At 38.2% G+C, this 13,426-nt stretch overlaps 1 protein-coding gene across 1 annotated transcript in view; it reads right to left on the bottom strand.

The window, feature by feature from the left end:
• aup1 (AUP1 lipid droplet regulating VLDL assembly factor) overlaps positions 1–7,386 on the bottom strand; it is an 8,959-nt gene extending 1,573 nt beyond the window's left edge. The window contains exons 1-11 of the mRNA XM_031858171.1: positions 7,104–7,386; positions 5,649–5,786; positions 4,938–5,088; positions 4,104–4,291; positions 3,278–3,350; positions 2,621–2,694; positions 2,136–2,202; positions 1,822–1,924; positions 1,570–1,707; positions 1,323–1,462; positions 981–1,069 (exon numbers count right to left, since the gene is read on the bottom strand). Coding sequence (XP_031714031.1) covers positions 981–1,069; positions 1,323–1,462; positions 1,570–1,707; positions 1,822–1,924; positions 2,136–2,202; positions 2,621–2,694; positions 3,278–3,350; positions 4,104–4,291; positions 4,938–5,088; positions 5,649–5,786; positions 7,104–7,144 — 1,202 coding nt within the window. The 5' untranslated portion in view covers positions 7,145–7,386. The remainder of the gene's footprint in view (positions 1–980; positions 1,070–1,322; positions 1,463–1,569; positions 1,708–1,821; positions 1,925–2,135; positions 2,203–2,620; positions 2,695–3,277; positions 3,351–4,103; positions 4,292–4,937; positions 5,089–5,648; positions 5,787–7,103) is intronic.
• Between the last annotated feature and the right edge of the window lie 6,040 nt (positions 7,387–13,426).

The raw sequence follows: 13,426 nt of genomic DNA, 5'->3' as shown, positions 1-13,426 counted from the left end.
ACACACACACACACACACACACACACACACACACACACACACACACACACACACACACACACACACACACTTTATTACAGGCAGTGCATGTATCACTTCTCTAACTGCTTTAATCAATGTGGTCCTGTCGGGTCCTCCCGTCGGGGTCTTTCTGGACCAAACTCTACGGTACAATTTAGCCAAATCTTAAAGGACGTTTTTTTTTTTAGCTGAAATATAAACTACATCCAAATTATGTTTGTCCTAGAGTTACAGTTTGTCCAATATTTGAACATGAATACTGTGAGTATCAATGACGCACCAACACTGAGGCCCACTGGGAATATATATTTCAATGATCTTAACTTTTCCAAACTGTTCTCTCAGGGTGGAGAGAGAACCTAAACAGTTAAGTTGAGGGCCATTAAAACCAAAACAACGAGCTGTAAGATGCTAAAACGCTCTGTGGAGCTGAAGAGAGCTGCAGAGCTAAATGAGGACTCTCTGAGGGTTTGTCACTACGATTGACCCCCTTCAATGATTTTCTGCTTCATTGCTGTTTCAGAGAGTCTGTTGGGTCTCATTTAGTGAAGACACGAGTATTTTTACATAAGATTTCTGTCTGCAGCAGCCTTAGCGCTGCTCAGAATCAGAATTGAGCGACAGACATAACCCTAGAAATTAATTCAAAGCAAATTAATATTGCAAAACTGTTCAGCACAACTGCAAGATGTTGTGCATAATGAAACAGCTTTGGCTTTTCTCTGAGGTGTCTTATTAACGTGACCCGAGCGGACATGAAGTACTTTCAGTGAATCCAGAAATATTTGATTGAAACAATAGTTGAGGGATTATTGTAAGATTTCATTCCACCATGTAAGGCTGGCTAGTTTGCCATATCTGCTGCAATAGTAACAAAAATGATGCTCTTCTAGCAAATAATACAATAATCTGTTGTATGACGGAATGACGTAACATTGCTAATGGCAGAAAAACCTCACCTTCTTGCAAAATTATAGAGTGCTTCTTTTCTCTCTTGGAGAGACAAATGTCTGTCAACTGGTGATCTCCCAAAAGATTTGGCAGCAGGCTGCGGATGAAAATGGAATTATTATTTCACTGAAGAAGAAACAACGAGCTCGATGGATTTCATTTGAGGACAAATCAATCAATCAATCTTGCACAAGATGAAGTAGCTGAAATAAAATATCCAGTATTAAGTTGTTTCTATGTAACTTCCCCGAGTACTATTGTAGTGAATATGAACTTCATACGTTTACATATGAATAAAACGGATCCTAAATGATAAATTGCTCAGTTAGCAGCATGTGGAGTTGTCGAACCATTATGGTGGGAGCCGGACCAGAGGGATAGGAGCTGTTCATAGAAGACCCAAAGGTCGACGTTCCGGTTGCTTCCATTGGACTTTCCTCCTTGTTCTCCAGCAGATTTGTTATGGTGGTGTCAACACAATTGGTTTTTGCTGTACACAATCAAGAGACTACCATAAAGACCTGGCAATTCAAACCATCTTCAAGTTTTTGAAGGATCTGTTAACGATAATGACTTGCACTGAAATAGTGGCTCTACCTAAGTCCTTGGCGATGACATTCAGCGGGACATGAGGCAGCACGTCCTTCACCTGTTGGGCCATCTTAGCAATCCTGTGGTCATCGGTGCCCAAACTCTGGACCATGAAACCGAGGCCAATAGAGCCAGGTCTGACACCTGGGGCAAAGGGAAAGAACAGCTGTCACCAGACCCCAAAAAACTCCAAAACAACCAGCCGGATCCGTACGTGTAGAGAATCCGGTGTTTTGTGCGTTTACGAAATTGACTTACTTGTGGATGTTTGTGGTACGATGTGCCTTTTACGTTTGATGTGCTCGGCCTTATCAGCTTTAGTGATCTTGGTGGAGACCAAGCCAAGTTCACCTGCCAATAGCTGAAATTAAAAGACACACGTTTAGCATACAACTGCAGCACAAAGGTAAGAAAGAGATATTTGGTGAGACAAAACCTACAGGGCTATTAGGGAACTATTTGCTGGGGTCAGGAAATTGGATACATTTCCTAAAATTGTATAACTTATTTGTTCTTGCTGTTACGAATCGAACCCTTTAAGAATCCACTCGACTGGTAAACAGTGCTTTTACCTCCTGGACTTTGTTGGCGAACTCCTGCATGGACTCGCCATCTTGTCTGGATACTGGTGGGAGCCAACTGGGATGGAAATGAAAAGACAAACTAGAGTAACTGCCTTTGCATCCATGTCTGTCCAAAATGTTTTGTGAGGTCACAGTGACCTTTGACCACCACATTTTAAATCAGTTTATCTTTGAGTCCAAGTGAACGTTTGTGTCAAATTTGAAGAGCTGTCGCGGAGGCTTAGAAAGCTACATGAGAAGTAAAAAACAAGTATGTCGACAGAAATGTTAAAAATCTATTTAAAAACTGAATTCGGAACTCTGAGCACTAAACAATTACTCACAAAAGTAATTTAGTTTTACAAAACGACATCAGTTACATGGGACATAAACTAAACTATTGGATTATCAATGATCATTCAGCTGCACAATATCAGGATTCCACTTTGAAAAAGCAATTGCCGATAGAAAAATTGATACAAATTATTTAGTACCTTACATGATACACTGTACATGGAACAAAAAATGTCCATAAGAGCTCCATCAGCCAGCTTGACTCCGGTGTGCTCTGTGGACAGACAAAATACAGCCCGATCAATCACACCGGTATATTACAGCATAGTTCGACATGCCCTACAGTTAAATGATGCACGCACAGTCACCGGGAGAACATGGTAAAAGTCCCGGTGACCCAAACAATCCTGCAACTATTGCAAATGATCTTCACTGATTGTTAAAGCCCAACTGTTGCCACGGCTGCACACAGCAACACACGCTAAAATGTTCTCGGTACCGAGATGGCTGGATTAGATTTAAGCAGCCTACACTAATCAGCTCGCTGTTACTTCCAGAAAAGTGCACTCATTTTGCAATGATTTTCCACAGCTGGGATTGGTGCATATAAATGCATTATTTTACCCCATTGATTTCCTTCCTTCCTCTGTAATGTTTCAGGCATGTTAACATGGTTTATACGTCATTACCAACCACATTACGACATCTCTTACACTCAGATATTCTAGACAGCATTCAAGATTCAAACACAGAATGCTGTAACTACACAAAAAAACATTGTTGTTAAAGGCATCCCTCTCATTCTGGTATCTTATCCCTAAACTCTATGTTGAAAATGCAAGTTCATAGGACATTACCAAAGCAATCAATGGTCTGGTCACCCGTAAGGCCACAGGTTGAATGGAATCAGTCAGTGAGAAAGGCCAGGAACTGAGAGGAAAAACATGTATTCAGTATGTTGGTTGGCGAGGCTGAATGCTGTGAACATGAGCAGAAATTCTTTCATTTGAAAATATGAATAAAGTCACATTGATAATCATGAGGGGAAACAGACAGTTAACTGTTGGTGTGTCTTGTACTTGGCACAAAGGATTTTAATCAGATTTAGTCATTTAAGTTTGTAGAGAAAACGTTAAGTAAACTGAAGCATTACAATATGGTTTTTAATACTATTATGAAATGCTCCTCCCAGTTGTATTGGATTTCAGTGCATCTCTGAAGATATAGTACGCTTGATTCTGAGCTGCTCAAATGAAAGACAGAAATGAACCGATTCTGCAGCTGTTTTTACTTCTTTACACTGATCTGCCCATTGAACTCTCGATGGAAATGTGTGAAAGGAAACAACCGCCAAAGTAATTCATCTATCTCTAAGTGCCACGGAAGAGGAATGATAATTGAAATCACTTTCTACATCCAAAGTCATGAATATGAGGCCAAAACACTGTCTCCACTTGCAAATATTAATAGATCCCAGTTACTGCTTCACTGTTGTGCTGTAGGACAACTACAAACAACCATAAACAAGAGAGCTTAAGTAGAGTTTGTTGGGAAAATGTTACATTTTCTCTATTAGCATTGCATCAACCAATTCCCACTCACGAATATTTAACGGTGTCTTCCTTGGTGACATGAATCAAACACTAAGTAGATGGATCCTACAACAGAAATGTTAGCTCGAACCTGAACTTCAGCAGGCCGGCACGGCCGTTTGTGGTGTCCTCTTCAGGGAACAGAAGCAAAGGAGGGGTGCCTTCAGCAGAGCAGTACCTCTGAAGAGACTCTCCGATTGCTTCTTGGCCAGACGCTGAATGGATTTCCATGAAGCCTCTGGCCCAACACACAAAGCCTGTGGAGCCCTCCAACTGGGGCTAAGGAGCAGAAAGAGCAAGCTCACCTTATACTGCAATTACTGTGTTTAACAGGGAAATACCATTCTTTGCACTGGTTGAACAAAAAAATGTCAACGATGAGATAGAAAGATGGCCGGGTCACTATGCGTGTAAGACTTTAATATGCTTCACGGACCAGTGGGAACACTGTCTCCTCGGTTTCATCTGCAGCCATTGAAGTTCACATACACAACATCATGGACTTTCACAGTGCTTCAAATGTAACACTTACATGTAGATGATCTAAAGAAGTTTGTACCGTTCACAACTGTCAGAATTGAAGGATGCCGCAGTCCCATGTTTGTATACATTATAATATCCAATATATGCTGCAAACAAATGGTGGATTTAACAAAAAAACAATAAAAAGTTTGTAGCTGCACCAGTTATTAACACAAATAGAAGCACAAAGAAACTACAGACATTAGCACAGTCACTTCATAGGGCTAATCTAAGACTACCACCAGTGTGATGTACAGCTTTGATGTAAACACTGCAGCTTTCAGCATACGCGTTGAAACAAAGTGGTACAGGAGACATGTCGCATTCTTACGAACAAGTTGGCTAAAATGTTTTAAGCATCCTGCGTAAATGTGCTTTGCACATTTAAAAGTCAAACACTCACAGTATGGCAGGGGGTCAGAAGGTTGATGATGTTGTGGTCGAACTCCGTCACGTGGTTGCATATGTACAGCTTGGTGTTCCTGTCTCTGGAGCGAGGGTTGTTCTGTCTCACATGCATCCCCAGGACTGAGCACATAACCCGGACAATAAATCTAAGAGAACGGCAGAACGAAGGTGGATGTAATCTTACATTCACAAAAAAAAAAAAAACATGCAAGGTTCATCACTGCTCCTACGGCAACATCCAGATCATTTACACGTGTTGTTTACTTATATGTAACGATTCTTCAATTCTACAGTCATCGACTTGAATTAAACATGGAAATAACTCATTCAGAAGAGGTTATTGTGTAACAGACACATACCATATCAAATGTATTGAGCAGCCACTAGCCCTAATGGTATTTCATGGGGTGGCTGTGTTTAACGCAGTCATTACTCATAGCTGTGAGAGGCAGCCATGGTGCAATTATTCTTAATGAACTGCACAGTATGCAATATATAGCACATGTTCACAGCATTAACTGTCCCTGTTTTTCCTTTACATTTCTACGACTTGTACCTCAATTATTATTATTACACAATTTTATATTACTTAGAATATGCATATTATCAATGACACACTTGTTTACTACAACAGCTACTACTAGCCACAACTACAAGTAGAGAGTAAAATGTGTTCTGAGAAAATGTTATACTTTAAAATACTTGCCTTCTAACAAAACTCTCTGGAAGCGCACAGCTGACCAAGAACACGTGAACACCGAGAAAGATCCGTATCAACATCAAACAGATGCCAACTGGAGAGTAAATCAGCAACAGCAAGAGAAGGACTGCATCTTTGGGAACCCTGCACATAGAAAACAACATCTGTTTCATAAAAACGTGTTTAAACGCAATGGATGATATCTGAAAAGGGTGAAATGTAACTGCTGGTGAGATCTTGACAGACCATCTGAATCTCACTGACAGGAACGTAAAGAATGAACAAACTTTAATAGGAAGCAAACACATAAAAAAGTGTGGATTTGTGTGTGGATTCATTTCAGTGCTTTATGTACTAGCACTAAACCATTATAAACACCCACACCAAGGTTAACTTCAAAATATCACTATAGTATCACACAATAACAGAAACTAGTTTTGCCCCTATGTGTTGAATATAGTGCTGTTGAGAAACTGCAGGGCAGTTAAACATCTGTTTCCACTGACACAAGTCTGGGGTAAACTACCATTACTACTCTAACAAGTGCAGTTTAACGGGTAATTTTAATTGTGAGCATTTCTCTCTTTAATAGTTTGTTAAATATTCACTGCTGAATAATGAGCATCGCCTGTCTGCTTCACTGTTGCATTCATGTGAGTTTTTGTTACGCATTAAACCAACGTCCGAGAGTTTCATTCTCCACGAGCTTATTACACGTGTCAAACGTTACGTGATTGTCGTGTCGGTTGAGTGCCGGAGAACATCTGAGATCATGCCCGACATTAACATGGTCCTACTCTAGCCTGAAAACCGACACCAAAATCGGCGCTGCTGCATTTTCAGGCCTTCTGTCCCACCTGCTTGATGTAAAATATGGCCCGTTTATTTTAACGTTAGGCCGATGCGACTTTTAACTTTCATATCCGAGGGGACGTTAATGGCAAATGTGTTCACTCCACTTTTGTGTATGTGGAGTGAACACGTTAATAGTACAATACTAGCTGTGGCAATGTGTCCGCTTATAAGAAGTTGTGTCTTTTAGGAAACTTCACTGTCAGTTATCCGAAGAGAGCAACGTTACGTTAATGTTCAGATGTTAAGATTAACGACCACGTAGGGATAATCGAGCTAACGTAGCTAGTTAGCGCATGTAATGCTACAACTGATGGCAGTGAGAGGTGTACACTGAAATTAGCGTTGCAATGTAGCATAACAAACAATAGCTATCAATTGTAACGTCACCGCCGAACAGCTAGGTTAGCCAGCTAACGTTAGCTGCATGTTTATAAAAGGTTTGGTATCCCTTCGTTTGGAAGCCTACAGTGATAGCTAGCACACGGTACACGTCATCGATAGCATTTTACTGTAACATATCATGAACAAACAAGATAACAAATGTTGCTAAATAGCGTTAGCTCAAAGTTGACGACAGCATTAGCTAGCTGCCGTTAGCCGACTTACCGACGAAAGTCAAACATGTCTTCAATCCCCCGATTCTCCATGTCTGCCAGTCAGACCTTTGCTCAGAGGCTACTGCTAAGAATACAACCTGATCCCTAAATATAAATTAGTCATACCGTTCACGACAACAACTTTTTCGCATGGGTATAAATTGACAACTAACGATGATTGTTCCCACGTGAACCTGACTTTAACGTAACGCCAAATGGTTTCAGCAAGTTTAAAATGTTAGCTTAGCAATTGTCCAAAGGTGCTTGTGCCCGCGGTGCTAGCAGCGCTAGCCCCTGTGAGCCAGCAGCAACAACAACCACACTTCCGGACAGAATCCTCCAGAATAAAAGTACTATGTCCATAAATGTGACCTGACTTAAAAGTTTAGCTGAATTTGGTACAGAAATGCAAATTAATACTCATAACATTTACGTTATTCTTATGCTATCATATAATCTATAGCTGTGAAAAAAACAACAGCAGACTCTCAAAGCCAGCCTAGTTTAAATGTGTTGCTCCGTTGGGTCATTTCCTCCCAATATTTAATTCCACTTTCAGGAAAAGCGTCGAAAAGTGACAGTACTTTGTCTCCCTCTAGTGGCTGTATTTGAGTATTACTGGTCAATGGCTGTAATTACAGGCATTAAGTTTAGAGGAAAATTAGATGTAACCATATTTTTAGATGTATATGCTAATCAAGAATAATATTAAGTATTTTAAATTCGTCAAGCGATATTCTAAATTACAAAAGTATTTGGTATTTGGAGAATGGGGAAATTAATTACAATTTAATCTGCCCCAATACTTGAGCAACACTTTACAGTGTCTTCTACTTTACTTATCACCTTAACACTAGATTGACGTTTGGTAACTTGATCTTTACTTGATCTCATTCCCATCCCATATATATATATATATACCCCAATCTTTAATGAGTCACCGGTTTTGATGATTTACTATGTGACTGACAATGAAAGGTATATCGTGTAGAATGTATCCATTATTTTTCTGAACCAATGCTGTTTATACTCATACTATTTGACAGACCTCAGCTCATTTAACGTCTTCTCGAGCAATGAGAAGACGCTGCACGCGCACATACAATTCACACACAGCGCTGCACTGCCACCTACTGGGCATATGTAGAAATACACTTCTGAGGAAGTTATATTTATGATTACCAAAATCACAGAAATTTGTTGTATCAAATATTAGTTAAATAAACAAAATGTAAGCATACATTTTGTGTGCATCACACGATTTTTATATTATTTCATATTTTGTTAAATGTTTTATGCTACACTATAGGACACATCTAGTGCAGTTCAGTGAGATGTTCAACAAACGGTGAAATAATTTAGTGGTATATTTACTCAAATATCGTAACATAACAACATAAAAATGTATTTTACTTGTAATACTTACAGTGTCTCACATATTTACTATACAGTCCTGCTAACATTTATTCAACAGTAGCATCTTTACATTCTTACGTGTTGTCCGCTCTCACACACTTATGTTAAATTAGCTTGAATATAGTATCTTTCCAAACCCTTTACTTACTGCTGGCTGGCTAATACTCAAACTTAAAACACATTGTATTATGGTACAGAAGGCGTATGTTAGTTACTTACACTTATCACTTACAAAACTACGGTGTAACACTGAAGTTCACGGACAGAAGTAACGTTAGCTAGGTAGCGTTACCATGTTGGTCAGAGCAATTAGCTACAAAATACAGCCAACTACATTTCCCACATCTCCAAATCATGTTAAAACATTACAGAACATTTACTACTGCATTTACATTCAATCATAAACCAGGTTAAGGACCGAAAAACAAGTTTTGCAGTAGTTGTGGATTAATAGAGAGAGGACCAACGTTAGCGTCATGCTCAGGCCAGAGCTAGTTTTTTTTCTGAGCTGCGCATGAGCGGAGCCTGTAGCTACGTTCTCTTTAATGCAAGGGTATTCAATTAAAATTCACAGAGATCCATATAGAGAGAATTTCCTCACGCAAAGGTCCGGAACATCACAATGACTAACTTGTGCTAAGATTTAGTCCCATATATATTGAAGTCGCCAACAGTTGTATTAACGTCTGTATGGAGTCAACAACTGACTGACTGTCAAATCAAATAAAGAAAGTTCAATTGAATAATATCTCAACAATATTTATTGTCAGTTTTCAAATTGAACTGGATGAATTATAATACATACATACATACATACACATACATACTCTAATAATATATAAATTATCTGTCATTTCAAGTAAAATAAGGGCTGGATAAAAAAAATAAAATACATAACAGAAAGCTTTTCAAAAAATGTGCATCTTTAAGTTAAGTACTTCATTTTAGAAAAATGAACTGAACTGAATTGACTTGAAGCTTTACGTTTAATTAATTCAGGTGTGAAGTGATGTCACCCTAAAAAGCCACAATATTATATTCTTATCTTCTATAAAGGAGACATTTGTGTGCAGTGACTTTATTTGTGGTTATTAAAGGTCCGTGTACGTTTTAGTCATCTGTTTTACCGTTAATTCGGAAAAACCAAAATACGGAAATACCATGGTATTCTCGTTTTTCGTTTCAAACCAAAAACGGGAAACGGAAATGGGCGGTCGTATTTCAGTTTTTGGTTTCTGAATTCAAAAACAGAAAAACCACAGAACCAAAGTCAAAAACGAGCCGAATTTTGTTCCTTTTTAGTTTTTTCCTTTAAAACGAGACGCAGAGCACAACAGGTAACCCGGAAATAAGAATATTTCAAAAATAAAAGTGAAGGCAATATAATGACTGTATGCAAGAAATGCTTAAGTTAACGTTATATAGTCTGTGATGCAAGCACATACCAGGGTAACATTAGAAGAAAATACATTAATGAATATAAATAAATAATCCTGGGCCGATGGGAGTGTGTTAGCAGCAGTAGTAGCGATTTAATTTCATGTATCCATGTACACAGCAAGAATCAACTGTTCGATGAATCGGTGCATTGTTTGATGCAATACAGTTCGTGATATAGTTTAATCAAAGTCATTGTTGTGTTCACATAAATGTTGCTGTTGGCACTGATATTTCTTTCTCCACTGTATTGTGTTAATTTAGTGAACACAGAGTGTAGCCGGTAAGGACACGCAGTGTTCACCCGTTCTACCACTAGATGTCAGTATACGTGTATTTAAACCATAGATTTTGTTGTACTTTTGTCAATTATCTAGGTTATTGATACAGATGTATTTAATGCTGATTATTTCATCTGATATTTGATGTTTATGGTTAATTTGCATTAGTTGTATACATCTTGTATTTACTTGTTATCTTTGTGTCATTTAAGAACTAAACATACCTACATGGAAGAGTGAGCATGTGTTGATTATGAGGCAATAAATAATGACAATTGAAAAAATAAAGATGTTTGGTTTATTCTTATTGAACATTAAGCCTAATTTACCTACCTCATTGATTTAATTGTCACACTTAAATCCTGATTTGAATGGTTAAACAGAAGAGGTCAAAGGGCCGAGATGAGAAGATATAATGTTGGTCAAATGTTGTGGTCCAAATAAAATTACTTCAATTTTATTACCATTGAGTTACAGAAAGTTTGACTCTAGAATGTTTTCATTTTTTCCTCTCTCAATATAAGTTGGCGTGACAGCGAGCAGCATGGATCAAGAGGAAAGTTGTAGACTGGTGATATCCAAACGAACATCTGATAGTTGAGCACGACGTCCTGTTAGCGACTGCCACGTCACACATTCATATTTCTGTAGAAGCAAGAGTGAGGGTAGGATGAGTCATAAAATTCTAGCAAATCTCCAAAAGATGCAGCAGGAAGGACAAGAATGGGAGAAAAGTAGACACACAAAAAGAGACGAAAATAGTCGTAATTTAAATGGGGAACTTGTGGTTGAGACTTCATTTGCATTTAGTCACGCTGATTCGTTTCTTTCCTTCTCAAATATTTTTCACAAGACAGACTTTCAAAAGTAAGCCTACTGCTTCGGGCAGTAAGGCTTTGCTTTATGTTTTGATGCTTTTAATGTTTTTCTGTGAAGCACTTTGAATTGCCTTGTTGTTGAAATGTGCTATACAAATAAACCTTGCCTTGCCTTCCCTTCCCTTGCCTTGCATCAAGAGGAAGAACGTCCCACCCAAACTTCAACATCAACACTAAGATGTGTATCACTATGTGACATCTCAGTCAGGTAGTTTCCTTCAGTTATTTACTATTTTAGCAAAGTCAGTCTCTGTCTCAGTGTCAAGTTATGGTGTTAACATGTGCACTTTCCCCACTTGAGAAGGACCGATGAGTCTACCCGAAAGATTTCTAACTGGATTTCACTCAATGACCAAACAACTTTTCTTTTTCCTCCTTTTATTTTGGTAGGTTCAGCATAATAGTTTGTTCACTAAGCCACTTAGTGTAGCGACATGTAGTTTAGTTTAGGTAAAAAACCTTTAAATAGAAAAGAAACACAGAAAACAAAACCCATATTCAATATACAAATTAATGTAAACAGGCAAAGCAGTTGTTATAGTTTGAGTAATAAAGCACCAGTGCCACATTATATAATCTAAACATGCCCTGCTATATTTACAGAAGTATAATTAGGACACCGAATGTTTTACATTTGAAATAGTTTTGTCCCCAAAAAAAGAATGAAATGATTCAGACTTCCATTTAGTGGATGTCCCACAGTGTCACATTACAGAAGGATCCTGTTGAACTTGATGTTGAATCAGTTTGATTATTAAACTGTAAATATGGATTGAAGAGGTTTAAACTGTGATTAGTTCAGCTGATATTCCAACAGTGCTAACCCTAGACTAACCTCCTATTTCTATTGTGAAGTCTGAAGAAGAGCTTTGCTAAAGTTAATTTAAAGTGTCAGGCGGTCAACTTATCCTTTTAAGCGATGAACACAAATATTTGTAATAAACTGTCATTGTAGGCAGACTAAATATTTTTTTCCCCATCAGAATAGAAAGGCTCTGGAGAGACGTTTATGGCGGCGTACTTGATCTCTTCTACACCATCTTTACCAACCTTGAGAGAGGAGGCCTTCTCAATCCCGACAACGAAATGCATCTCTCTGCTCTGCACTGGGAAGAATGGGATTAAACCTACGAGACAATGGTTGAAGACAAATATGCATCACCACATTGTGTCTGTGAGTGTCACACACTAACAGAACTAGGTACTAGTTTACATCACTCATTCAACTGCTTTTATACTGTAATTCAATATTTTGGCTGGCCAAGCAAGACAACAAATGCTACACGATTACTAAAGTGTACAGAGTGATATATTGATGTACAGTCTCCCTAGACCTAGACCAATCCAAACCCAGTGTCAGTGCTACAAATAGCAGCAAGAATGTTTCTTTCAAAGTTACGGTAGTCTTTGTAATGTCCTGGAAGTTTCAGCTCCACTACGTTAATATCCAGCTGGTGTCTGGGAAGCACATCCCATCCTATCCACAACTGCAGGAGTTTCCCAAGGATGCTTGGAGACGCTTCCAAAAAAGAAGAGTCAATATTTAGATAGATAGATAGATATAAACTTTATTCATCCCCAGGGGGAAATTTGTTTGTAGCAGCAGCAATTTACAGAGCAAAATATTACATATGGAAATGCACAATATATACAGTACAACAAAATAACACAGCAGATATTGAATTTGAAGAAATAGAATAACAAAAAATAAAATAAAATAGAATAAAAAATGCACAGTACATACAATGAATTAGAATGGTATTAAATTAACAACTAGGTTCATAGTTATAAAGGAAAGTAGAGGAAGCACAACAGACTTGGATAAATAACCTGTGAGGAACTATTGAAAGTTTCTATTAATTTACCGTTCTCAATAAATGTGCGAAGGAATCCTGTGATCCGACATGTATCCTCCAAAGAGACATCACTGTCTTCATCCTCATCCTCTGTTGGCCACTTTGTCTTCTCCAAGACCATCTGACCGATTAATTTTATACCATCAGTTAACACTTGTGTTTCCAAACAAACAAGAGAATAGAAAGCACAATAAACAGAAGAATAGAAAATGAGACATTTTCAATTCTAATAATCCAAATTGTAATTCGATCAGGGCATAGTTGTTATTTTAAAGAACCACACTGGAGGTTTTTGCATGGTAACACGTTTTTTAAATTGGTTTCCTTCCGTTTAGGCAGCAATTAGTGCCAGTTAATTTCTATGAAACTCAATTTGCAAGGACTTCAGGACAACCATGTTTGAGCAGTACTTGTTCATGCAGTGATGTGATGTAGGTTTAACTTAAAAAAAGAGATCAAATGCTG

This window comes from Anarrhichthys ocellatus, unplaced genomic scaffold (assembly GCF_004355925.1).
Source record: "Anarrhichthys ocellatus isolate YVR2014 unplaced genomic scaffold, GSC_Weel_1.0 scaffold19, whole genome shotgun sequence".
Taxonomy (NCBI): domain Eukaryota; kingdom Metazoa; phylum Chordata; class Actinopteri; order Perciformes; family Anarhichadidae; genus Anarrhichthys; species Anarrhichthys ocellatus.
The sequence above is the reverse complement of the archived record's forward strand: the minus strand, read 5'-3'. Positions and strand labels throughout refer to the sequence as shown.